At 37.0% G+C, this 25,606-nt stretch overlaps 1 protein-coding gene across 1 annotated transcript in view; it reads right to left on the minus strand.

Moving 5' to 3' along the window:
* LOC150080937 (uncharacterized) overlaps positions 1-25,606 on the minus strand; it is a 227,163-nt gene that overhangs the window by 102,422 nt on the left and 99,135 nt on the right. The window contains exons 4-5 of the mRNA XM_090380618.1: positions 20,573-20,848; positions 10,512-10,676 (exon numbers count right to left, since the gene is read on the minus strand). Of these exons, the coding sequence (XP_090236744.1) occupies positions 10,512-10,676; positions 20,573-20,848 (441 nt within the window). The remainder of the gene's footprint in view (positions 1-10,511; positions 10,677-20,572; positions 20,849-25,606) is intronic.

Genomic DNA, 25,606 nt, shown 5'->3' on the forward strand with positions numbered 1-25,606 from the left:
ATGCGAGGCTTGGCTGTATACACACACACACAGTATTTTTTTTCTTTTCTTTCTATTCTTCCTTCCTTTTTGTTGGATTACTGTTTTAAATCTTCTGATCTCTATGTTTCTTCAGATTGTATCAGTGAAATTATTCTTGTAGGGATGAAATCCTTTATTCTACATTCTGACTTAAAATCTCAAATTTTATCTATACCTTGATTTTTCTAATAAATGTGCTAAGGTCATTCAAGATAAGAATGTTGCATATTCTAACTGGCTTGCATCCAAGTTTCCCGCTTTATTTTCTGTCTACATTAAAGCTCACAACAACTGAAAAACATTATTCAACGGTCAAAACTCAATTTTCAACAGGCTTAGAAAGGAAAACTTGTTTTTTGTCCAAATGGTAGTCAAGCATTCTTATGGTCTCTTTCCAAAGCTATTGGCTTCAACTTCTGCCCATATATACTCCCACCTCTGATAAAACTTGATGGTTCTGTTTTGTATCCTCAGCTAAGGATAAAGCTGATTTACTGGAATCCTAGTCTTCTTCTAACTCATGTATCAAGAAAATTGGAAAATCATCTTCTACAATACCCATACTGATCATAGCAATAAGTAAACTCCACTCATTGCTTCCGGTGTCTTCCAACAGAAGGATGCCAAGAAGGCACCAGGTCCTGATGGCATTTCTCCACTTGTTCTCAAAACCTATGATCCTGAGCAATGTAATTTTTTTTTTACACTTTCTTATTGCACTAGCATTTTTCCTTCTGCTTGGAAACTTACTTATATCCAGCTTAAAAATAGTGACAAATTCCTCCCATCCAGCTATTGTCTCATTCATTTACCTCTACTCAACTGAAAACTCAGCCATTTGCCTCAACTAAGAAGAAATCTTAAACTATCTCAAAACATTCCATCTGCTTAACAATCAGCAATACAGATTTCATCAGTGTCAATCCACTGGTGATATACTGGATTGTTACTCATCTTTGGACAAATTCAGTGAAAAAATATGATGAAACTCAAGCAGCTGCTCTTGAAATAAAAGGTCTTCTATTTTATAACCTGATGACTATTTTTGCAATTAGGTAGCCAGTTTTCTCTCTGGCTGCTCACTTTTTGGTGGGGGTAGATGGCAGCTTTCTTCCAATGGGAATCCTACGAATAGTTTTGTTGATCGTAGCAAACTATATTCCACCTTCACTTCATTTGAAAAGCCTTGCTTTGCACAAACAGCTTCAACTAGTCAAATATCCACCATTTTTAAAATTCTGATCTCCAGAAAATTCTCCAATGGCACAAAGAAAACTTAGTAGTTAATTTCGATCCTTCTAAAACTTAGGATTGAAATTAACTAGTATCTGTCTTATTTCTAGCAAAAAAAAGTTTACTGCTCTTATGCTCGTCTTTGATTACAGTTAGATTTCACTAATATATCTCTATTAGGGATTACCATGGCATCTAATCTCTCTCTCTCTCTCTCTCTCTCTCTCTCTCGGCAGAGGAACATTACAGAGGATGCTTCCTGTGCATCAGGAAAAAAAAGAAGAAAAGATTTTCTTTACTTTTACCTACCACAGAATATTGCTCCCACATCTCCAAACCAGTCTGTAAGCAGTTAGCATCCATTCAGTACAATAAGCTTTCACTCTGAAATCCAGAAATGGTCAAGTCCTAAAGTCACTAAGTTTTGGAATTTGTATTGAGTCCATATAAGCGGAGGGCTAAAAAGCTCCAAGCAACAGGAGTTATATAACCATTATATAAGTAATACAAATACATAATTCTGTATATTTATAAGAGTAAACCAAAAGTTTGCAGATAAAATTATCACGCAACTCGTATTGTGAAGAAAGTCACATGTAGCCATTATAAAGCTATATACAAAATTATATTTTTTGCATTGCTTTTATGACAGTTTATACACTATATACACGTGAAAGACATTATGTAGGATGAATATTCAAAATTTATTTTAAAAAAATCAGGCACCTGACTCTACATTACTTAGGTAGAGTTTAAATTATTATTTACTCAGTCCCCAAAGTAGAAATTATACCTTTTCCAAGTTTTCCTGTCAGACAAACTTGGAGGGGATCTGATACCTGCTCAAGCATGTCACATTACGAATTGCTAAAGTTAGATGAAAAATGTTGAAAAGAATGCAATACAGGCAGTTCTCACTTTACGAGTTCCCCCCCCCCCCAAGTGTCAAGTATCAACAAAATCGAAAATATGAACATTAATTGCAAAAAATGAATATTAAACATTCATAAATACCGCATTCCAAACCACGTGTGTGGCTATACAATAAAGTGTACCCCACTTTACGATATTAATCAGTTCCAGAGATACCATCGTATCGTTAAAATATCGTAATGTGAACCCAATAACACATTGTTTTTTTGGTAATTCGTTTCAAGATCTTGGAAGTTGAAATTTTCGCTGTATAACTAAGCTATTTAACTCTCTAAAATGTCATTTTTAAGGTGACGAGCATGACCTTAAGGCCATATAAAAGGTAGTGAGCATGGTTTGTAAACTGTATTAGTTACCCAATTCAAATCATTAAAATGCACTACACTTTCATCATTATCATATGTTCCGTTATAAGAATCAATTTTAAATGCCTTTGTGATATTTTTCTAAAGCAAATTTCTGGAGGTCATGACCATAAAACAATTTGCACTTTCCGGTTTATTGGGCTTTTCTGTTACTGCAAGCAATTATAAACCGGTAGTAAACTCTATCTTCTTGCATTTGCAAAAATACCGATAGCTGGAATTGTGTGGTTTTTAAGGTTATTATGGTGAAATGTGCTTCCCCTTTACCAAAATCTTCAATCGTAAAAAAAAACATAAATAAATTTTTAGAATCTTATCTTCATTCCTTTTTTTAAAGCTTCGTAAACTTGTTACTCCACGCGAATCGTGTTAGTTGCAATTTGTGTGTGCCGTTAAAAAATGCTTATGCATGCAATCATGAAATTTATAATTAAAAGAGAAGATTCTCTTGAAAACAAATGCTTCTTGAAACATTTCTGAAGAAGACTACTTGTGCAACAAACCAACGAGTGCTGAGCCAATAATGAGTGATCAACGAGTGTGCATTTAGTCGATGATGATGAAGAATAAACATTCTTTAACATTTGTAAGTCGTAAATAATTTCTCTATTATTATAATTTACTTGATTTTACAGGCTATGTTTTCATTTCTTTCGATAAATCAATCACTGTTTAAACATAAACTAATTTCATTGTTGAGAACGTAACCCCTATTTTAAACCTTATGTCTATGGGAAATAAATTCCTACTTTACGAGTTTTCGCTTTACCAGCACGCGCTAGGAATGAATTAACTCATAAAGTCGAGAACTACCTGTATTATTTAATATGCTGAATTTGCTTTTGACAGGAAACAGTTTAAGTTTTTATCTAATTTGTACATTGGAAATTCAAAAAATAATTTAAAACTACATAAACAACAGGGCCATAAATAACATTGCCCACATACAATGTCCTTACATATCTGACCACTTGCTTTATTTCACATATGATTTTCACACATACCAACATGTGATTTTTTTTTTTTATAAAGATGCACTCCGTTTCATGAAAATGGCCACTCCATATCTAGATAGCCTATATGACATGTATGACAAAAAAAATAATAATGATAAATTAATGCTGGATTTCCAGTTGTCTGATTTTAATGAAATTTGGGATGGCCTAACATCTTTTAAAAAGAGCCGAATAAAAAATTTCAGGAAAATCCATCCAATGGAAGTCATGTTATCAAGTAATTACATGAAGATGAATGGACAGGCAGAGGGACGTGATAAAGACAATAAGCTCTATACATATATATACAAACCCACAAAAACCAAAAACTTTTTACAGAAATAAAAAGAAAGTCGTGCACCTATCAGATGTAGCACAACAACTTTTGTTACAATAGGCAGCATGATTACTGCTGGGTTAAGTCTGAAAGCTATGCTACTCCACAGTGGAAACATACATACATCTATAATAACTGGTCATGCTTCCAGTCTTCCATGACAGTATGTGGTTTGGCTACTTGTTCCTTGTTTGGAGAGCCTTGGGTTCAAGTGGGTCCCACTGATGACTGGAGAAATTTCTAAAGGCCTCTTCAATCAAGGCTGTAGTTATATGATCTCAGGCAGCAGAAGTAGGGTTTCTCTGTAAGTCATTCTGGATTTTTAGTCTGCATTACATGCAAACCAGCAAGTGAACACATTTCTACAGATGTAATACACAATGGCACAACATGGCCTAAGTTGCTGGAGCACCTAAAAACCCAACAACTGTCCATATGAAAGAATGAAAATGTATGTTAAATACAAATGTCACATCTGCAGAGATTTCAAAGTAATTGGGATCCTTTTAGGTCAACAATCTGGTTATGCAAAATACTGATGCTTTTTGTTTTGTATGAGTGGGCTAGTTGACACAAAACGATTCACTATGAAACTCCTCTTGTACATGAAAAGAAAAATGTTATTTATAAGCAACTAGTTAATCAAACAAATATATTTTTACCTCCATTTCATATAAAGTTAGATCAAACGAAAAATTTTGTAAAAGCTATGAAGAGGAATGGAGATGGATTTCAATATTTAAAATATTTAAAGCTAAATATCTAAAAAAATTAACTAAATACAGGAACTCCCCAACTTATGTAAGAGTTCCATTCCGCGGAACGCTATGTAAGTCGGAATTTCCCCCATGCTTGTGCAGCACTTGCAACTGTTCTCACTGAATTGATTGACTCAAAAAAGAAATGTTCGATGAACATGTAAATAGAATTATTTATTGTATTTATTAAATTTTTTATCTCATGCACTGGAAAAATTACAAAAGCGTGCAATTAAAATAAATTTCAAATTTATAAAATTATAAAAAAAAAGGAGACAAGCATAATGTCAGTAAGTTTTACCTCTCGAGAATCATTGCCAGAATCGATGTCTTCGGCTGATAAGTACGCCGCTGCGGAGATTGAGGGTTGTGGAGATTTAGAAGGGGTTGGCCGCTCAACCTTATGAAAGAACATTAATGGATGACTAAACGGTGGCTTTTTTCTTTTCATTGTAGATTTCTTTGTAGCAAGCAAGCATATCATTCACCCCCTCTGTTAACTTTTAAGAATCATTTGCTATCAGGATCCATTTTCTCAAATCTTGCCATTGCCGATGCAATTTCACGAAATGCCACTGCCATCTCTCTCTCTCTCTCTCTGGTAATTAAGCATCTCAGCTCCTCATTTGATTCATCTTGAGCTTCGTCAGCATTTTCTTCTTTCACTATCACTGCCTGAAAGTCAATACATTCTTCGTTAGATAATTCCTTCTCTTCTTCCTCTATTTACTCCTCCACATCTTTGGCGTCAACCTCCAACTGAAGTAGCTCTGCAACCTTTACCATCTTATCCGTAACCTCTTCATATGATTCATCTTTTTCAAATCCTCTGAAGCCTTTTACGTGCCGTAGGCATATTTTCTTCCATGCACCATTTAAACAACTTTTAGTAATTTCCGCCCAGGCCTTATTAATGTTTAAGATGATGTGGTAAATATTCTAAGATTTCTAAAAGTCTCAATGTAAAATTTTTCTCATCGTCAACTGCAGACAATGCCTGAGCAAATGCTGTATGTAAATAGTATGCTTTTAAATTCAAAATAACACCCTGATCCATTTTTTTTTTTTTTTTTTTGATTTGGTAGTTGTTGGCGCATCGGCTTCTGTAGCCATATTGCACCTCCCAAGGTTTTTGCAGTACTTTGATCCAAGCCCGAGGCGGGAATCGAACCCGCGACCTTTGGGTTGCCGGGCAGGTACTTGACCCACTCGGCTAGCCCGGTCGGCCACCCTGATCCATAGGTTGGATGAGTAAAGTCGTGTTTAGCGGTAGAAATGTGACTCTCAAGTTCGAATTGAAATCATCTAGATGTGTAGGATGTCCAGGAGCATTATCTAATAGAAGCAAAATCTTGAAAGGAACATCGTTGTCTTTACAATATTTTTCCAACTTGGGAATGAAGCAGCATTTAAATCAATCTTTTAAAGAAAGATATTGTTATCCATGCTCTCTGGTTCAATCAGAAATGCACAGGTTGAGTGGCTTTATTGATGCCCTTAAATGCACGAGGATTTCCAGAATGGTACACAAGCAGTGGTTTTAATCTGTAATCTCCTGCTGCATTAGCCTCAAGCAAGAGATGGCCCTATCTTTTGATGGCTTAAAATCTGGCACTGTATTTTCCTCTTGGGCAATGTATGTTTGAGCCGGCATTTTTTTCCAATACAGTGTACTCTCGTCAACATTAAAATTTGCTGCATTGAATAGCTATCTTCATCAATAATATTTTCCAGCACATCACAAAATTTCTCTGCAGCTGCAGAATCGGCACTGGCGACTTCAAAGCATACCTATTAAACCACCCGTTGCTTGCCTAGTTGGAGTTCACTGTACCTATCCTTAATATCTTTATAAATACTTGTTGCTTTTGCTTGAATGGCCACTGGACTCAGGGGCACTTGCTTCTGAATCTAATTTTCCATCCATATTATTAACACCTGTTCCATCTTCGATATAGCACCTGAATGCTGCTTTGAGATCCCTGTTAATCTTAAGTGTGTTGCTCCTTTGACATGTTCTTTTATATGCACACTGTCCTTTAAAATAGTATTCACTGTTGAAGCAGCGAGACCTAATTCCCTTGCAATAGATGATAAACTTTGTCCTGCTTCGTACTTCTTAATCATTTTCATCTTCATTTCTAAATCAATTTTGTTTAGTTTCCTGGCACAGCCAGCACTTGCACTTTCCGTTGGTCACTTTCCCTTTTTCATTGTAATATGTAAATAGGAATGAAGAGAAGTTTCTGAAAATTTGTTTTTTATATGATTGAAGATTTCAGTGAGGGGAAACACATTTAACCATAATAGCATAAAAACCCACACAATTACAGTTATCAGTATTGTCGCAAATGCAATAAGATCGAGTTTACTACCTGTTTACGATTAGATGCACTAACAGAAAAGCCTAATAAACTGGAAAGTGCAAATTGTTTATTTTTTGTTTGTGGTCGTCACCTCCAGAAAAGTGCTTAAGAAAAATATCACAAAGGCGTTCAAAATTAATTCTTATACCGGGAACATATAACGATGAAATGGTAATGCAATTTCCATTATAAATATGACCTTTTAGAGAGATAAATAGCTTAGCAATATAGCAAAATTTTCAACTTCCAAGGACTTGGAATTACAAAAAAACCAAAAAAAAAAAAAAAAAACCAATGTGTTATTGGGTTCATATTATAATATTTTCACAATACCTTCATTTATTCCTACAGGATGCAAAATATGTTTCCACAATTTTTTTAAGTTTGCACCAGCCGGCATAAACTTACATAAAATCGAATTTCCGTAAGTCAAGCATTACGTAAGTCAGGGAGTTCCTGTATTTAAAACTAAGAGGTTTGCACTTGCTAATGATGCCAAATTCAAAGAAGTTTTATTTCAGGTCAAAGAATTACTGAAAGATGAACACTTTTGAAAGTTAAACCCCTTGGAAATGGAAGCTTGAAAAATCCTTCAAGGGAGTTTGTGAACAGTTTAAGCAACAATGTTCGCAAACAAGAGCAGATAACTATAAACTTTGATTAAGAATTTATTACATGCCTACCAGATGTCAGTTGAATTTGTATCTAAAAATACACTTTCTCTATTCCCATTTAGACTTTTTCCCAGATAACCTTGGACCCATTAGTAATGAACACAGTGATTTTCATCAAGAAGCCTAAAAAAAGGCCAGTATGCTGGCAGACCACTGATCAGAGAGGCTCCTGATCATTACAAAAGAAAAAACAAATGAAAAAAATTAACTATATTTTAATACTATTCTTTGTAATATTTGTTAAAATTCAATTGAAAATTTCAATAACTGTTAATCAGCATTATAAAAAAATCCATAGGCAATATCCGACATCAAATTTGGATTCAGCACATCAAAATCTATTATGTACCTTTTTGGAGGGGGGGGAGCTTCAAATTTGTTGTTCAACTGTCCAGGAAAGAAATGGTGTGTGTGTGTGGGGGGGGGGCATAATAAACATGAAATTGATTAAATTATAAAACCAGATACAACTCATTAGTGCAAGCAAAGATTCAGCTAAGACCCCCCCCACAACTTGTCATAAAAACCAAATGAAGTAGCAATAAAAAATATACATATGATGGGGGATTCAAAAAAAATCTGCACATTCTCTCAGAAGTAATTGTGATAGAAGATTGAAACAAACACCATGTATTACACATTTTCACTAATCACCAGACAAAATTACACATTTTTTCCACCTCTCAATAGACTTCTGCAGGCCAGTTTTGTAGAGGTCTTTGACTGTCCTTCAAACCACAACTAAGCAGAAATCACTTCATCATCAGCAGCAAACATGTTTTTCACAAAGAAAGGACTTCAGGGCAGGAAAGAGGAAGAAATCCAAGCATGCAAGAGCAGCAGAATGAGCAGGATGTGACTATATTTCAAATCCACATTCGTGATCACACCAGCATGCGAGGAATGTGTAGGGGCATTATCGTGGAGCAAGCGCACACCTTTTTACAGCTTCCCCAGTCTTTTTTTCTTTTATAGCAGTATATAGATTTGTGAGGAGGTTGGAATAATACTTTGCTGTCACAGTCCTTTTGAAGGTAATCTGTCAGTATTACATAATGTTGATCCCAAAAAACTGACACCACCTTACCAGCACTTGCACCTTTGACTTCTTTGGGGGGGGGGAGAATTCTGCATGCTGCCATTGTTTTGATATTTCTTGAGTTTCAGGATCATAGTAATAGATCCAAGTTTCATCCAGGGTGACTAGCCGTGAAAAAAAAAAACCCTCCTGCTTTTCCTGGCACATCAAGAACATTTCATGTGCCCACTGTGTCCTTTCCTTCTTCTGGTAAGAAGGAAAGGAAACAGTGGTAAGAAGGAAAGGACAGAAGGATCATAGAAGAAGGAAAGTTGGCTATGCATTCTCACTCCTGACCACTGGGCTATGTCAAGCTAGTTCTTTGATGCTAATATGGCCATATTTCAGGATTAATGTCTCAATTTTTGCAACACTCTTCTGTTACAGCAGTTGTTGGGCATTCTGGGATTTATTCATCATGCACTGAGGCTTTTCCACATTTAAATTGTTTGTACCAATTTGCAACAACACTAACTTGGGCAGTCTTCTCTATAAAAAGCAACTATTTCTTCGTGGAGTGTTTTTGGGTGTTTTCCTTGCAGAAAGTGGTAACAAACCATTGATCTGTATTTTACTTTCCCCGTTGTGACACTTCATTCCATTCAGGGCTGCAAAGAAAAAAATGAACTGTCAGATCTAAACCAAAATTTGTGAGTTGGTATAAAGATTTCAAGGCATCAGAAGAAAAAAAAAAAAAAAAAAATCATCTTTCTATTACTACTTTTGGGTGAATACAAATCTTTTTTTTAAACTGCCAAGAACCATGACAGTGATTTTGGAAAATAAGCAGTCAACAATAAAGTTACTATCAAGGTTGAGAAACAATGCTAAATAAAAATACTATGGGTCAAAAAAGATTCGATCAAACAATACTAATTCAACAAGTTTATATCTTTAAACTTTCTAAATATTCAAATCTTAACATAAGGAACAACACCTGTCATTTCCTTAATAATTCACATCCAGTTCAACAATAGTAGTACTTGATATTCTTTGGTAAACGTTTTCTTTAGCCCAAGGCCCAAAAGAAAAAAAAATCCATCAGAGGACTCCTTCCAAACCTATATATTCTCTGTTGGCATCCACATCTATCAGTTCAATGTATTAAGGAAATTTATGTCAAGCCAGTTTTTTATGGGAATACTAAAGAATGATGGACAACTGTCATGCATAAAGATAATTTCCTGCATGTTTTGGCAAAGCCCAATTTTAAGAAAAACAAAATTCTGACACACAGTGAAGCATCTGTCTGACTTAATTTTATCTTGTAAAATGCATGGGTCAAAAATTCTGTCATACTTCATCTCACGCTGCACTGTCACTTTGGGATAGCTATGGCTAATCTCCACTGTATCCCCCCCCCCTACAGACTGCGTGTACTCCAAGTAATGGCTGCTGTATCTGGTAAAGAAGTCACCAATGTGAAAAAAGGGCTTGATCTGACTAAATAATGATCTGAGATACGTTGCCAATCCTCAAACAATATTTCAGCCAAACTCTACTTAGATTAATCTTCTAAGTGTAATTTCCACTTTACTTTGTTTTCAGAATTTTACATACAGATCCCACTATGTTTAGTTTTTAATGGTTTTAGGATTAAATGTTTCATCCTTTCAGCCTGCCCTTATCATTCAGCCTGCTCTCATCTCTGAATAGCTGCCTAGGAATTAAATGTTGCAAAATTAAATCTGCAAAATGTTACACTAAATATACGTCCATATTTAAAATAAAACTAAATATTCAAAACTAACCTGTTGATCATCAGCAGATACACCATCCATATGACTATCATGGGAAGATCCAGGTTGCATAGCAACAAATGTAGGCTGATCAGGTGTTTCTGTGCCTTCTCCTCTGTTACCATGGCTTTCCACTGCTTGTAGTAACTCTTCCGTAGCTTCATGTGCATGCCTTACCTGAAGTATAAGTTATGTACTATGTATACTATGCATTATGTATACTAAGATTGAAACTCTCTTAATAAAGAAAAGTATATTAATATAAAAATATAAACAATATATTTTTAAATTTGAATAAAACTCTTAACTGTTACTATTTGGATTATATGATTTCTAATTAAAATTTTGCCTAATCAACTATTTTTTTAATGAAAAACCCCAAACACAAGTATTAGAACCTAAGTATTTAGACCAGTTAGTTTAACTTCTGTTCCGGGTAAAATAATGGAGTCACTGGTTAAAGATGCATTGCAGGATCATCTAGACAAGACTGCAACAATAATTCAGACACAGCATAGGTTTATTAAGGGAAAGTCTTGTCTGACAAATTTGATAGGATGTGGTTACAAAGGAACTGGATGCAAAAAATAATTCTGATATCATATATTTGGATTTCAGGAAAGCTTTTGACACTGTTGCGCATGGAAGACTATTGTACAAATTGGAGTAGAATGGTATTAAGGGTAAGTTGCTACAATGGATAAAAGGATGGTTGAGTGGGAGAAGACAGAGGGTGGCAATCAATAGATGCTGCTCTTCGTGGACTAATGTTATTAGTGGAGTCCCACAGGGTTCGGTGTTGGGTCGTCTGTTGTTTTGTATATTTATCAATGATATTAATGAAGGTATATCAGGCTTAATGTCAAGGTTTGAGGATGATACAAAGGTTGGCAGGGTTGTTAATGACAGTAATGGCAGTGTGCTACTGCAACAGGATCTAGATAATTTAGGTAGAAGTAACCCCAGAGAAAAGTATCAACTGTGTGGTACTACACTTAAGGTGGTAGAAAATGAAAAAGACCTGGGAGTAATTGTGCAGTCAGATATGAAGTTTTCTGAGCAATGCAGACAGGCTGCCAGGGCAGGTCATGGGGTTTTGTCAATGATATTAGGAATTTTGCTAGCAGGGAAAAGAAGGTGATTGTCCCTCTGTATAAGGCAATGGTCAGGCCACGCCTTGAGTACTGCGTACAGGTCTGGAGGCCTCATTTTAGGAAGGATGTAGATTTGCTTGAGTGTGTACAGAGAAGGGCAACAAAATTGGTGAGGGGAATGAAGGGATCCTCTTACCAAGAGAGGCTTAAGTTCTGCAAATTTCAGTGGCTGGAGACTAGGCACCAGCGTGGTGATCTGATTGAGGTGTATAAGGCCTTGAATGGGTTGAGCACACTGAATTCTAATGGGATCCTTCCACTTGTTCAGATTACGAACCCAAGGGGGCATAAATTCAAATTAAGAAAAGACAGATGTAGAATAGATGTGCGGAAATTTGCCTTTGGCCAGCAGGTGGTTAATTGCTGGAACAAACTTCCATCTGTCATTGTGGAAGTTGATAGATTAAATAAATTTAAGGAGGAAATGGACAGGCATTTGGAGGGAATGGTGTGATTTTTTTTTTTTTTTTTTGGCTGATGCTGCATAAGCTCATACACTTGCTTTCTTGCATCACATGCCACTACTATGCATGGGTTGAAGACTGAGAAAACAGAAGATACCCACTGATATTTAGACTTGAATTTCTGTAGATTGTAATTTATATATGTATGCTGAAGGGTTTGTGGGGGAAATTAGAGATGCCATTTCAGAAGAACAGTGCCCGTGGAAACATCTACAGAAAAGGCACGCAGCAGAAACTGAACGTCTATGATACAGACAGTGGAAAGACATAAGAGATGGATCATTAATTAAACTAACTGACCTGTTTCAAATAGGGTAAAGAAGCTTGGGTGAGGTTTAGAGGCACAACCACAGAGAGAATTTGAGATTTGTATGTTGTGAGTAGTTGTTTAGGAAAAAAATAACACAGAGCAGAAAAGAAAAAAAAATTTTTTTTTATGCACAAGAAGCAATAATTGTAATATGCTTATGCTGGAAATTAGAAGTTAAGGTGATCCCTAATAGGAAAATGTGATCTTCTCTAGAATCTGAACGTCATAAAGATGAACATAGGAAAACTAGACCCATTTGGAAGAAATAAGACAGGACAGAAATTTAGAAAAATTGATGTTGACTAAGTTTCCTTCACCCTATTGGAGAACTGGCTAGAAATCAATATGTAAGGAATTGCTGGTGGATATCAGAGAAGTGGAGGTTCTTTGTGTACGAGAAGGCTTATCAAACTGGAAGGTGAAATGTAATGTGCTATCATTGGCAAAACTGTGGACAGATTTTCCAGTCAGAAGGTCATTAACATACAAGACGAAAGAGTGGGAGGAACAATTGAACCTCAGAGAAAACCAACATTAATGAAGTTAGAAGGCAGAACACCATCTACTATCAGCTGCAGCAAATGGCCAGAGGGAAAAATTGGATACAAATTTGCAAAAAAATAGTTAGTAGGCCACAAGGTAGGAGTCTGAGGAATAATTGTGCTTGGCATGGTCTTTAGAACATCAAGAGAAACTGTTTCAGTTTCACCAAACACTGAATTTTGTCCAAAGGTGAATAAAATAAGCCAATATATCATCAATGGATTGACTGCGATAGGATCCACATTGGCAATCATTAAACAGGCAGAAGGTTTTCAGATAGTTTATGAGTTCTCCTTTGATGGATTTCTCCATTACATTGGAAAGAGTAAAGGTAAGTGCAACTGGGCAAAAATGGATGGGGAACTGGCTGGATATAATCAAAACTCCAGTGCAATAACAAAGTGTAAAAAGGAAATGGAACAGGAGCAAGCTCAGGAAGACAGGTTTTCAGAACTAGTGGGGAAATGCCATCAGGACCCGGTGCCCTTTGTTTCTGAACAATCTTGATGCCAAGGAGGCATCAAGATTGTTCAAAAACAAAGGGCACCAGGTTCTGATGGCATTTCCCCACTAATTCTGAAAACCTGTTTTCCTAAGCTTGCCCCTGTTCCATTTCCTTTTTACACTTTGTTCTAACATTCTTTTGTTGAAAAACAACAGTAGGCATTGAGTGGAGTGTACTGGGTATGATAAGAGGTGGTTTACCAAGATTGATTGTTTGTACAAGAATTAGAAGAAAAATAGGATGCTAGTAAGTCAACTTTGTCTTTAGCTGAGGATGAAATAAATCCATCAAGTTGTAACAGAGGCAAGAGTACTGATGAGATGTTGTGACCAATAGCTTTGGCAAGAAACCAGAATGCTCAACTACCACGTGGCCAAGAAGCAAGTTTTTTTCTGAACTCTGTAAAAAAAAACCCATTGTTTTGACTCATTAATAACGTATTACAATTGTTGCTGTTTGTTTGTTTGTTTGTTATTTGGTTTTTAGGAGCACTAGCAACTAAGGCCATATTGCTCCGGGATATGCGGTGGTCATTCACTGACCTTTCTGCATCCTCCGTATTTGGTGGTGACGGGCTCGAACCCCAGTCTAATCAAGAAGTGTGTGCTACGCACTGTTGCTCCTTCCCACCTGGCTATGGAGGCGCCTTACAATTGTTGCAAGCTTTAGTGTAGGCAGAAAATGAAGTCAAAGATTTGGATGAAAGCCAATTGGGAAACACAACATTCTTTTCTTTCGAACATTTATTAGAAAAACCAAGGCTTACAGAAAGGATGAGGTTTTAGGTGGAATGCAGAATAAATCATTTTTCCACAAGAATAAATACCTATAAGAAATTGTTCACTGACACAATCTGAACAAACATTAGGATCAGCAGTTCAGTTTCGCTAGCACTGTTAACCACTCTCTTGGTTAACAATGCACACTTAACATTAACATGTTAACAGTGACTGCAGACTCCACACTCTTCCCTGTTACTAAGTTTAAACTGACCAGTCCATAGTTACCCATGTTCTCCTTTCCCCTTTGTGTATTGTCACTTCTCCAGTCCAAGGGGATTACCACTCAGTCTAATGATGGCCACATGATAAACTATAAGGGTTAGGCCCATCCCTTTGTAGCTCCTTCCAAATAAATATCATTGGTGCATGAAGCCTTATGATATGTCCAAGTTCAGTAGTTTATCAAAATTATCCTCTGGAATATAGATAACATATATCATAGTTACAGTACAAATATCACATATCCTACACTACTAGCACAGTATCACATACACTGAAGGGAACTCTCTACTGTGAAGATTAATAAAAATACCTATTCAGCACATTAACTGGCAACATCTGCTGGATTATCTATGTTTGTTTCATTTCACTGAGCAAAGGTAACACATGATTTACTTTTTTCCTCTTCTTGATTCTGTAAGACTAGGTAAGTTTATGAGAAATCATTAGCCACAAGAGCCAAGGATAGGGACAAAGAACTTTATTTAATCAACTCATAATTATTGTATGAATCTGATTTGCCTGTCACTCTACAATTATCCTGTACTGTCTTCTTCTGACCTATCAACTTGCTAAAACTTTTTTCACCGATCTATCTTGGCATCCCTCCTGCTGTAGGGATACCTCCTTAATGGAACCAACACATTCATGGCGTTGATGATAAATGTTTTGAAAGCATCCCATAGTTCAACTATACTTTCTCTCTTATACAGGGTAATTCAAAATATGGGTAACCTGAAATTTTGATTATTTTTTTATTTTTTTTTTTTGGTAGTTGTTGGTGCATAGGCTTCTGTGGCCATAATGCACCTCCCAAGGTTTTTGCAGTACTTTGATCCAAGCCTGAGGCGGAAATCGAATCCGTGACCTTTGGGTTGCTAGGCAGGCACTTTACCCACCCGGCTAGCCCGGTTGGCAATGAAATTTTGGATTACTGATATCTGTGTTGCATAAAATTTTAATCACTATGCAAATTTCATCTCAGATTATTAAGCCTATGAAATTCCTTAGTCCATAAGTAGTCCCCTTTCTAGAAATAAAAAATCTTGCTCTTACCATTCACAACTGAAACCTCATTTCTAATATTCCAAATTTCACTTTCTACTAATGATTACTATATCACCATATCTGTGATATTACTTGGGTCACTAGGGAGAACAAGATCAAGGATATTTATGCGTCCCTAGAATTCTCCTTGGCATGTTGATACAAATAAAAGTCATCAAATTAATTCAAAACATTTATTTACCCTGCAGATGAAGCTGCCATTCCAAAACTTCCAATCAATGAGTGGCAAGTTGAAATCTCCTATAACAAGGCATGCAGACTTACTTTCAAACTCAAGCTGCATATATAAACACTTATGGTACTGATTGGTATCATGTGATTTATAGTACCCCCCACTCTCAACTTTATTTTGCTACTTTTTACTTTTTTCTTTTGCTCTCAATTTTCTTTCTTTTGGTGGGACTGTTAATAATTCTTGGTATAACCCCCATTTCACATCAAATAGACTCACTGTTCTCCTGAAATTATTAGGAATCAACCGTACACCATTCAAACAGTTTCTGATAAGAAGCATAACCCTTAACTCTTTATTACTACCAATCCTTAAATAAGCCTTATTTTGAATTCTAAATAGTTTATCCAATATATGATTTGGAAATTGGCAATTTGTGATTTCCTCAGATCCCAGTAGAGCCAGTACAAGCAAAATTTTGCATGGCCTCCTCTTTTGTTCAGAAGGAGGAGTCTGGATTCAGGAATATGTCGGACCCAAAATTTGACCTCCTAAAAGGGTGGAAGGGAATGTCAGTAAAATTTAATCAAAAGTACTGCTAATCACAAAATCAGGTAGTGATCCAACAATTCTTTTGATTATGTAGCTTTCACTTTATTTCAGATGTTCAAAGGTCAAAAAGGCTATGTATAGATCAAAAATTTTCAGCTTTTCCAGTATATTGAGGTGGTCCTTGAGGTTGTCACAGACATTCTCTCAGATAGGCTAGACAAGCTGTACATGCTACCTGGGAGTCTAAAACATTGATGGAACTGATATTCGGGTGACACTCAAGTTAAGTGGACCCAATTTCAGCGAAGTCCGGACGGTCTGTGACAGCCAAATCCTCTGCCTGCACCTTCACGATGGTGGGACTGTTAATAATTCTTGGTATAACCCCCATGCACAAGCACACTGTGGGTGACCACCCAGGTGTGAACCATTTTAAGCTGGGGGTCGAGGTGTGGTGCCCACTCCATGTGGTGTGGTGCCCACACCACATGGAGGAATGGCGCCTTCTGTGTTACCAGACAATACTAGGTGGTAGATGACTCTCCTCAACCTGAGCAATACTGCCACTTTGCTTATTAGAGGCTTCAAGTGGTGGACCCAATGTTTAGTCTCCAGAGCTAAGTTCCAGTCAATCCTTACCCATCTCTTCCATCATGCAGTATGCCTAACAACTTTTGAGGTTATGATGGACATCATGGCAAGATCCAATCTTCCTTACATTTCGGGGTTACAGCTCTAAAATGGTGTTCGCCGGCCGCTAGTTAGCACACCGGAAAGAACCTATTGGTAACTCTTTAGGAGGCTTCCGGATCAGCTAATGTATAATCTTGCTACCTCTACTCTGCTAGATAGTGAGTGGAGGGAGTCCAAGTAGTGTGTATGCAGGGGGGGACATTGTCGAGGCCACGTTATGTCAAGGATCTGAGTATATTCTTACCATGTGTACACCACATCCAAAAATTTCATTACTTCATACAGCATGTCTACCCACATTTTCTTGCTATTGAATATATCATGAATTATCAAACTAATAGAGTAAGCTTATCTGCGAAAAGATCTAAACCTCCCAAACACTTCCTAGTTCATTTCACAAATATACGGGGTCTCAATTCTAATCTCAACGATGTCCATTTCCACTTGCAGTCTGCCAAATCCCATGTACTTTTTCTGACATAATCTCAGTTATCGGTTGATTCAAATACTGCTCATCTCAGTTGCCCAAATTATTTGCTGTATGATTCCTTTCGGCTCAAAGGTGGTACATGTGCATATGTCTGTTCCGATACTCCCTGTCAGAGATTTGGTAATTTGGAATCTCCTCTTTTCGATTTTCTCTGGCTTAAAATCTCTCTAACTCATTCTGTAAAATTCATCTGTTGTCTCCACCATTCTCCTAACTCCACTAATCACTTGGAATTCTATGACTTCCTCTCTTTGCAACTTGACTTTCTCCAGTCCAACTTTCCTAACAGTGAGGTCATCTTTTTTGGTGATTTTAATGGTCATAACTCCAGCTGGCTTCCGTTTTCTAGTCACACCGACCTAGCTAGTTGAGATGCTGAGGCTTTTGCAATTACTAATGACCTTGCACAGATTGTTCATTTATCTACAAGAATAACGGACAATCCTAACCATACAGCCAATACGCTTGATCTTTTTCTCACAAAGTACATGCTCTCTTCTAAGTACATGGTCGAAGTGAGTGATCCTTTAGGCACCTCGGATCACAACTTGGTGATTGTCTCTTCTCCAATGAAGCCTTTATCTCATGGCTATTCCCAATCTTGTGTTGTTTGACATTACAAGAATGCAAAATGGGATGACCTGCGAGATTTCTTTTCTTCTTTTCCTTGGTCGGACTACTGTTTCAAAACTTCTAATGTCAACATCTGCTCAGGTTGTGTCAGTGAAATTATTCTTGTAGGAATGGAATCCTTTATCCCACATTCCACTTTAAAATCTCGTCCTTCATCTAAACCTTGGTTTTCCAATAAATGTGCTAAGGTTGTTCAGGAGAAGAATGCTGCACATCATAATTGGCTTGTTTCCAATTCTTCAGTTTCATTTTCTGCCTACACCAAAGCTCACAACAATTGTAAAGCAGTTATTAATCAGTTCAAACTAGATTTTGAACAGGCTAAGAGTAGAAAAGTTGCTTCTTGCCCTAATGGTAGCTGAGCATTCTGGTCTCTTGTCAAAGCTATTGGCTGCAACTTTTGCCCATCTCTGCTCCCACCTCTGTCCAAACCAGATGGTTCTGTTGCCACGTCAGCCAAGGATAAAGTTGACCTGCTAGCATCCCATTTTTCTTCCAACTCATGTATTAATGATCTTGGTAAAACACTTCCCACCATTCCCAACACGCTCCATTCAATGGCCCCTGTGGTCTTCCATCAAAAGGATGTCAGAAGGATTTTGACCAGTCTTGATGCTAAGAAAGCTCCAGGTCCTGATGCTATTTCTCCACTTGTTCTCAAAACCCGTGCTCATGAACTTACTCCTGTTCTTCGCCGTCTTTTTCCACTTTCTTATTCCTAAGGTTGGATATGACTATTCCTAAGGCTCATATCCAGCCAGCCTTATTCCTAAGGCTGGCTGGATATGAGGAAATTTCTTTCTACTTGGAAATTTGCTCATATCCAAGCCAGTTCCTAAAAAGGGTGACAAATCCCTTCCCTCCAATTACTGTTCCATTGCAATTACTTCTATTTTTTCTAAAGTAATGGAGAAATCAATTAACTGCCAACTCTTAAACTACCTTGAAACCTTCTGTCTGATCAACGATCGCCAGTATGGATTCCGTCAGTTTCGATCCACTGGTGATATTCTGGCTTACGTTACCTATTTACCGAAAAATTTAATGGAAAAGTTCGGCGAAACACAAGCAGTTGCTCTTGACATCTCAAAGGCTTTCAATCATGTTTGGCATAAAGGTCTTCTAAACAAGCTTCCATCTTATGGTTTGCCAACTGTTTTTTGTAATTGGTTATCCAGTTTTCTCTCTGATCGCTCACTGAAGGTGATGGCTCTGTCTTTTAACTTCTCCACTAATGCTGGTGTCCCCCAAGGTTCAGTTCTTTCCCCCACTCTTTTCCTCTTGTATATTAATAACCTTCTTCCATTGACTGGAAATCTTCCGCTTTTGAGAAACCTTGCCCTGCTCAATCAGCTTCAACTTCTCGAATATCCACTACCAATTCCTTAAATGCTGATCTCCATGTAATTCTCCAGTGGGGCAAAGACAACTTAGTTGATTTCAATCCTTTTAAAACTCAGTTTTGTCTTATATCTCGCAAAAAGGATTCTTCTGCTCCTATGCTTATCTTTGGTAACACTCCGATTTCTAGGCAAGTTGATATATCTCTTTTGGGGATTACCTTGATTTCTAATCTCTCCTGACACAAGCACATTATAAATATTGCTTCCTCTGCATCTAAAAAACTTGGTTTTCTCTTTCGCTCTCAGCGTTACTTTACTTCCAAACAGATGTTCACTCTGTACAAATCGCAAATCTGCCATACCATGGAATATTGTTCCCACATCTGGGGCAGTGCCCCCAAAACCTCTCACAGGCTTCTAGATTCCATTCAGAAGAGGGCAGTTAGGTTAATTAATGACTCATCTCTAACAGAGTCTCTCCACTCGCTGTCTCATAGATGTACTGTTTCTGCTGCATTCCTTTTCTACAGATATTTCCATGGACAATGTTCTTCTGAATTAGCTTCTTAATTTCCGCTCTCTCTTTCAAAACAGTCCGAACACGTGCCACCACCAGCCAACATCCATTTACTGTCCAACTTCAAACTCACAGAACCAAATTTTCATCTTCCTCGTTTATTCATTCAACTGCTGTTTTCTGGAACAACCTTCCTTCATACGTCTTTCCTGAAAATTACAGTCTACAGAAGTTCAAGTCTAATGTCAACAAATATCTTCTCTCGTCTTCTCAACCTCCAACCCAAGCACGGTACTAAGTACTATAGGTTCTAATACCTCTCGTTTTGGGGTTTTCATAAAAAAAAATATATATATATATTTTTTTTGTAGTAGTGCATTGCACTGCAGTATATACTTCTTTTGACTAAGTTTTCTTCATCAAAAATGTTTTAAGTGACTCTTCACCACCCTCCCTGCACCATGTACCAAAGGGAATAATTTTTTTATCTGATCACGTTTTTATCAATATATTTCAAAATTAAAAAAACAGAGCGGTAAATCCTCCCAATAAAGAATAAAAACAAAAGTAATAAAACAGAAAAGGGGAAGAATGACAAACTCCTTTCATGCTCTGTGAAAATACTAACCTGGTTGGCCATGGAAGCTGGAATAGTAACAGATATTTCTTGTGGTTCCCCATCAACAGACATACCACCAGCTTCACTGACAGCAAGTACTATCTGTTGCAAGCCACTGTGATCATTTGGAGCTACAGTTCGGACTTGCTGTATCCCAGTTGATGATGCTGGCACAGTCTGAAATGTGGCTACGTGAGAAGGCTGCTGAGTACTTCCAGAATGTTCAGAACTTGCATAATATGCAGTTCCAGCAGTAGTGTAATATGCAGCACCAGCATATTGGGCCTGCAAAAAAAAAAAAAAAATCTAAAATTCTAAATGACATCTTAATCCTAAAAATATCTCATTCCTTAGATCATTTTAAAGAAGAAAAGTAAGAGAAATTATCTGGAAAAAGAAAAAATCATTTGAATTAATTAGGATGAGTGCATCTGATGTGTGTTAATGAATCTATCATGAAAACAAAAAAAACCAAAATAAATAATAAGGAAAATGAAAAAAAAATTAAAGAGAAAGATTTACAAGGAAGCATTCCTTATTAATACAATTCCAACACTATAAATAAAAGCTGCAGAATAAATGACATCAAACACATTAATATTTTCGGGAACAGTTCTAAGTCAATTAAGTAAACAGATTTCATTCCTTTCATAATGCAGAGCATTAGCTCCAAGAAAATTAAGCAGATCCCAAACATTAGCAAATTTCTTCTTGCAGCAATTAATATATTTTTAATTTTTTAAATCCATTCTTTATTTTTTGGTTTTATTATGCTACAGTTATTTACATTACATTATTTCTCTGACAGAATCATTAAAACATACGTCAGATCTTATCATCATTAGCTCAAATGGTTTGTTCTTTTTTCCAGAATTTATGATCTACAAAAATGATACAGGCTTGTGGATGATCAAGCTCTGAAAACTGGTTATTTCATACTGACTGAAAATTTCTTTTATGAAAAGTGGAAATTCTTGTTTTTATGAATAACTGTCTGCTGCACCATATAATTTCAACAAAGGAAAAATAAGCAGTGTACATGTTCATATAGAGGGATTATAAAAAATCTACAGTGTCACTAATGAAAAGGAACAGCACTAAAAATTTTCAGAACTGGCAAAGAGAATACATATGGTATAACACTTAAAACTAGACAGATCATTGATAATATTAAGTGCCAAACAATTTCATGTTTCATGGAAGGGTGGAATATTTAAAGCAACTGAAGGGCTGGATCAGGTTGTTTTGAAGTAGTACTGTGAAATTTAGACCATGAGGAATCAGTGTAACATCTCAAAAAAAAAAAAAAAAAAAAAACTGATAAGAAAAGAGAAGAATGGAAAGATGAGGACAAAAGTGTTCCAAGTTTAAAACCAGGAATTTTTGAAGACACTCAAAGAATATGTGAATATTAGATTTTAAAATGTTTGGTTTTAGGTGCATCTGCAACTTTGGCCATATTGCATTGCATATTATATAAGTAAAAATGTGTTCAGAGGCCAAATTTCATGTTGTGCAAGCTAAAAAACAAAGAATATCTCATGGTAGGAATCCTACACTCCATCTACAATATAACAGCAAATGAACTATTAGCTGATGCCAATATTACTGAAAGCATAAAAAGCAGATACTAATTCTCATGAGGCAGAATGAGCTGAATGAAAAAATCAAATTTGAGGAGAAACACCACCAACAACTGCATTTTTGACATGTAAGATAATTAGAGAGAGATTAATTAACCCTTATTCACAGTGTGCAAGACAATTAATACTTAGGACACCAATATCTTACATTTTAACCTAAGAAAATTTTATTACTGACAATACATTTCATAATGTAATTTCAAAATTTTTGTACTGTGGAACAAAAGAATAATGCCACACAACAAAAAAAAAAAAAAAAAGTGAATTACAATACACGAAATAGGCCTATGAGAGTTGGATTACTTCTATCTCAAGAAATGTCAAATTTTAAGGATATTAAACGAATACATTGAAAGGAGATGGTGCATGGTGTCATCATTAAAAGAAAAAAATATACAGGGTGTTTCAAAAATGATGGTCAATAATTTAAAGGTGAAAAGTACAAACTAAAATAAGCAAAAAAGTCCTAGCGAACATCGGGCCGCAAACGAACCGTTTTCGAGATAATGCACTTTTTCTGTTAAGATCCGCCACTGACTATGGGAGCACTAGTTTAACAAAAAGCTGTGAATCGTTTGCTAAAGGTGGTTTTATTAAACATAAGATAATACATTTTTAATTTTTGGTTTCAACACCTCAGGATTTTACAGATGTTACATGTTACAGGATGTTCTTTCTAACACCCTTTCCTCAACATCAGGTGTTATGCTTCTGGGCCTACATGCTTGTACTCCATGTGCAAAATCCCCATGTTCTCTAAGGAAGTGCCCTGATGAATGTGCACCTTGGGCTGTCTTCGGTGGGAAATGCTTCTTGGTACAAGTGTGCAGCCTCGAGTGTACTGCCGTTGGCTTTACCATACACAAAGTGTATGTCTGCATACTCTTCGTTGCTGTAGCCTCTTTCCATGTTGACTATCCTTTGACAAGTACTAGTAAGGCTGCTACGTCTCAGAGCATTGAGAGAGGGGAAACGGAGAGAATAAGCATAACCTAACCTAAACAAACAAATCAGTGGTGGATCCCAACTAGAAATGTGCAATATCTCAAAAACGATTCACTTAAGGACCCATGTTTACTAGGCTTTTTTTGCATATTGTAGTCTGTACAGTTCACCATTAAATTATTGACCATCACTTTCGAAACACCCTGTATATATTAGGATTGAGATATATCTCAATTTCTTATTTAGAATGAGATATACCAAAATGTAACAATACAATAATAAATTTTTCATCTCAGTACAAATTGGCTGCAATTCTGAAATTGCAACCAAATCCTGTACTGAGGCCTATTAATGTAAAAAAAAAAAAAATAAAATAATTAGTTTGGTAAATAATGGTTCAAATGTTAAAACATTACTTTTATTCTGAAATATACAACATGGCAGTGGCATAGTGGACCTAAAACCATGGGGGAGCAGGGCCCAAGAATCATGATCACGGGAAGATAAAGAGAATTTAAAAGTTTTGTAGAAAATAGACATCACTGATCTTCCGCACTTATCCATCCTATAGGTTTCAAAATGTCCAAGCTTACTGTATTCATTGCTCTCAACATGGGGTGGAGATGATCCATTGTACTGACTACTTTTGTGGTAACCTTGGCAGAACTTTGTAAGCTGCTATTGTGGGCTGCTTATGAAGTTTTGCTGTATGTGTGTGTGTGTGTGTACACACACATACAGTCTGTCATAAAATACACAATATACACAGATGAGCCATTATGCAAATCAAAGCAGCTGCAGGTGAACCATGGCATGTGCACAGGTCAGGACACGGTATAAAAAACACCTGATGCTGAGCTCTGTTAATCAGTGTTACTCTTGTTCTTCAGATAGGAAAGGCAGCTGACTAAACGAGTTTGACAAAGGCCAAATTGTAATGGCCAGATGACTGGGTCAGAACATATCCGAAGTGGCACGGCGTGGGATGTTCACGGTAAGCCATAGTTAGTACCTATTGAAAGTGGTCCAGGGAGGGGAAACTCATGAACCGTCGGCGAGGTGTTAGATGACCACAACTCATCTATGCTTGAGGTGAGTGAAGGCTCTCCCAGTTGGTAAGTGGCAATAGAAGGACGATTGTGCCACAACTCACTAGTAATTGGTGGTGATGGGAGTAATGTGTCACAACACACAGTACATCGAACCCTGCTGAAAATGGGGCTGCACTGCCGCAGGCTGCTCCAAGTGCTCATGCTAACCATGGTCCACCAGCGACAGCACCTACAATGGGCATGCAAGCATCAAAACTGGACCTTGAGTGATTGGAAGGAGGTCATCTGGTCTGATGAACCACGTTTCCTGTTTCACCATGTGGACAGCCGGGTACATGTGCATTGTTACCTGGGGAAGTGATGGCGCCTGAATGCACCATGGGACGAACACAAGCCGATGGCAGCGGTGTCATGCTTTGGACAATGTTCTGCTGGTGTGCCCTGGGTCCAGTCACCCATGTGCCAGGCACTCTATCTAAACATCATTTCTGACCAGGTACATCCTTTCATGGCAACGGTCTTCCCCTCTAGCAGTGCCTTCTTTCAGCAGGATAATGCGGCATGCCACACTGCCCGGATTGTTTGAGACTGGTTTGCAGAACATGAGGGAGACTTCCAGGTATTGCCCTGGCCTCCAAATTCCCGAGATATAAATCCCATCGAGCATCTGTGGTTTGTGTTCAAGCAGCAACTCCGATCTGCACTGTATCAACCACGGACCTTACACTTTTTGAAAACTCTTCCTTAGTTGCAAACAATAGATTTGCAATTAACAAGCTTAAAAGCATGACAGTTAAAACTGGTGACTGATGAGCACAGAAGCAATGTTTCAATACAAATGAGGATATTGTTACCTAGTTGATTAATTACTAAATAATGGCAAAGGATACTTTAAACCTGTGATATAGGAATAAAAGAGATGTTGCATTCAATATTTAGCATTTTTCATTAATTGTGCTACATCATGTGCAGATATATATAACTTCCCCATAAACTCCCTATTTTTCACTATATAATAGCATTAGTAGAGGTATATGATGCAAGAAAGCAAGTTTATACAGCATCAGCCAGAAGAAAAAAAAAAAACCTTCCCACTTCACCCCTCCAATCGCTAAAAAAGGTTGTCCATTTCTTCCTTGAATTTATTTAAGCAATCAACTTCCAAAATGACAGATGGAAGTTTGTTCCAGCAATTAACCACCCGCTGGCTAAAGGCAAATTTCCACACCTCTATTCTACAGTTGTCTTTCCTCAATTTGAATTTATGCCCCCTCGGGTTTGTAATCTGAGCAAGAGGAAGAATCCCATCAGCATTGAGCCTGCTCAATCCATTCAAGGCCTTATACACCTCAATCAGATCACCTTGCAGGTGCCAAGTCTCCACACGCTGCAATTTGCAGAAC

Source organism: Mastigoproctus giganteus, chromosome 9, assembly GCF_048544385.1.
Source record: "Mastigoproctus giganteus isolate SK-2022 chromosome 9, ASM4854438v1, whole genome shotgun sequence".
Lineage (NCBI taxonomy): Eukaryota > Metazoa > Arthropoda > Arachnida > Uropygi > Thelyphonidae > Mastigoproctus > Mastigoproctus giganteus.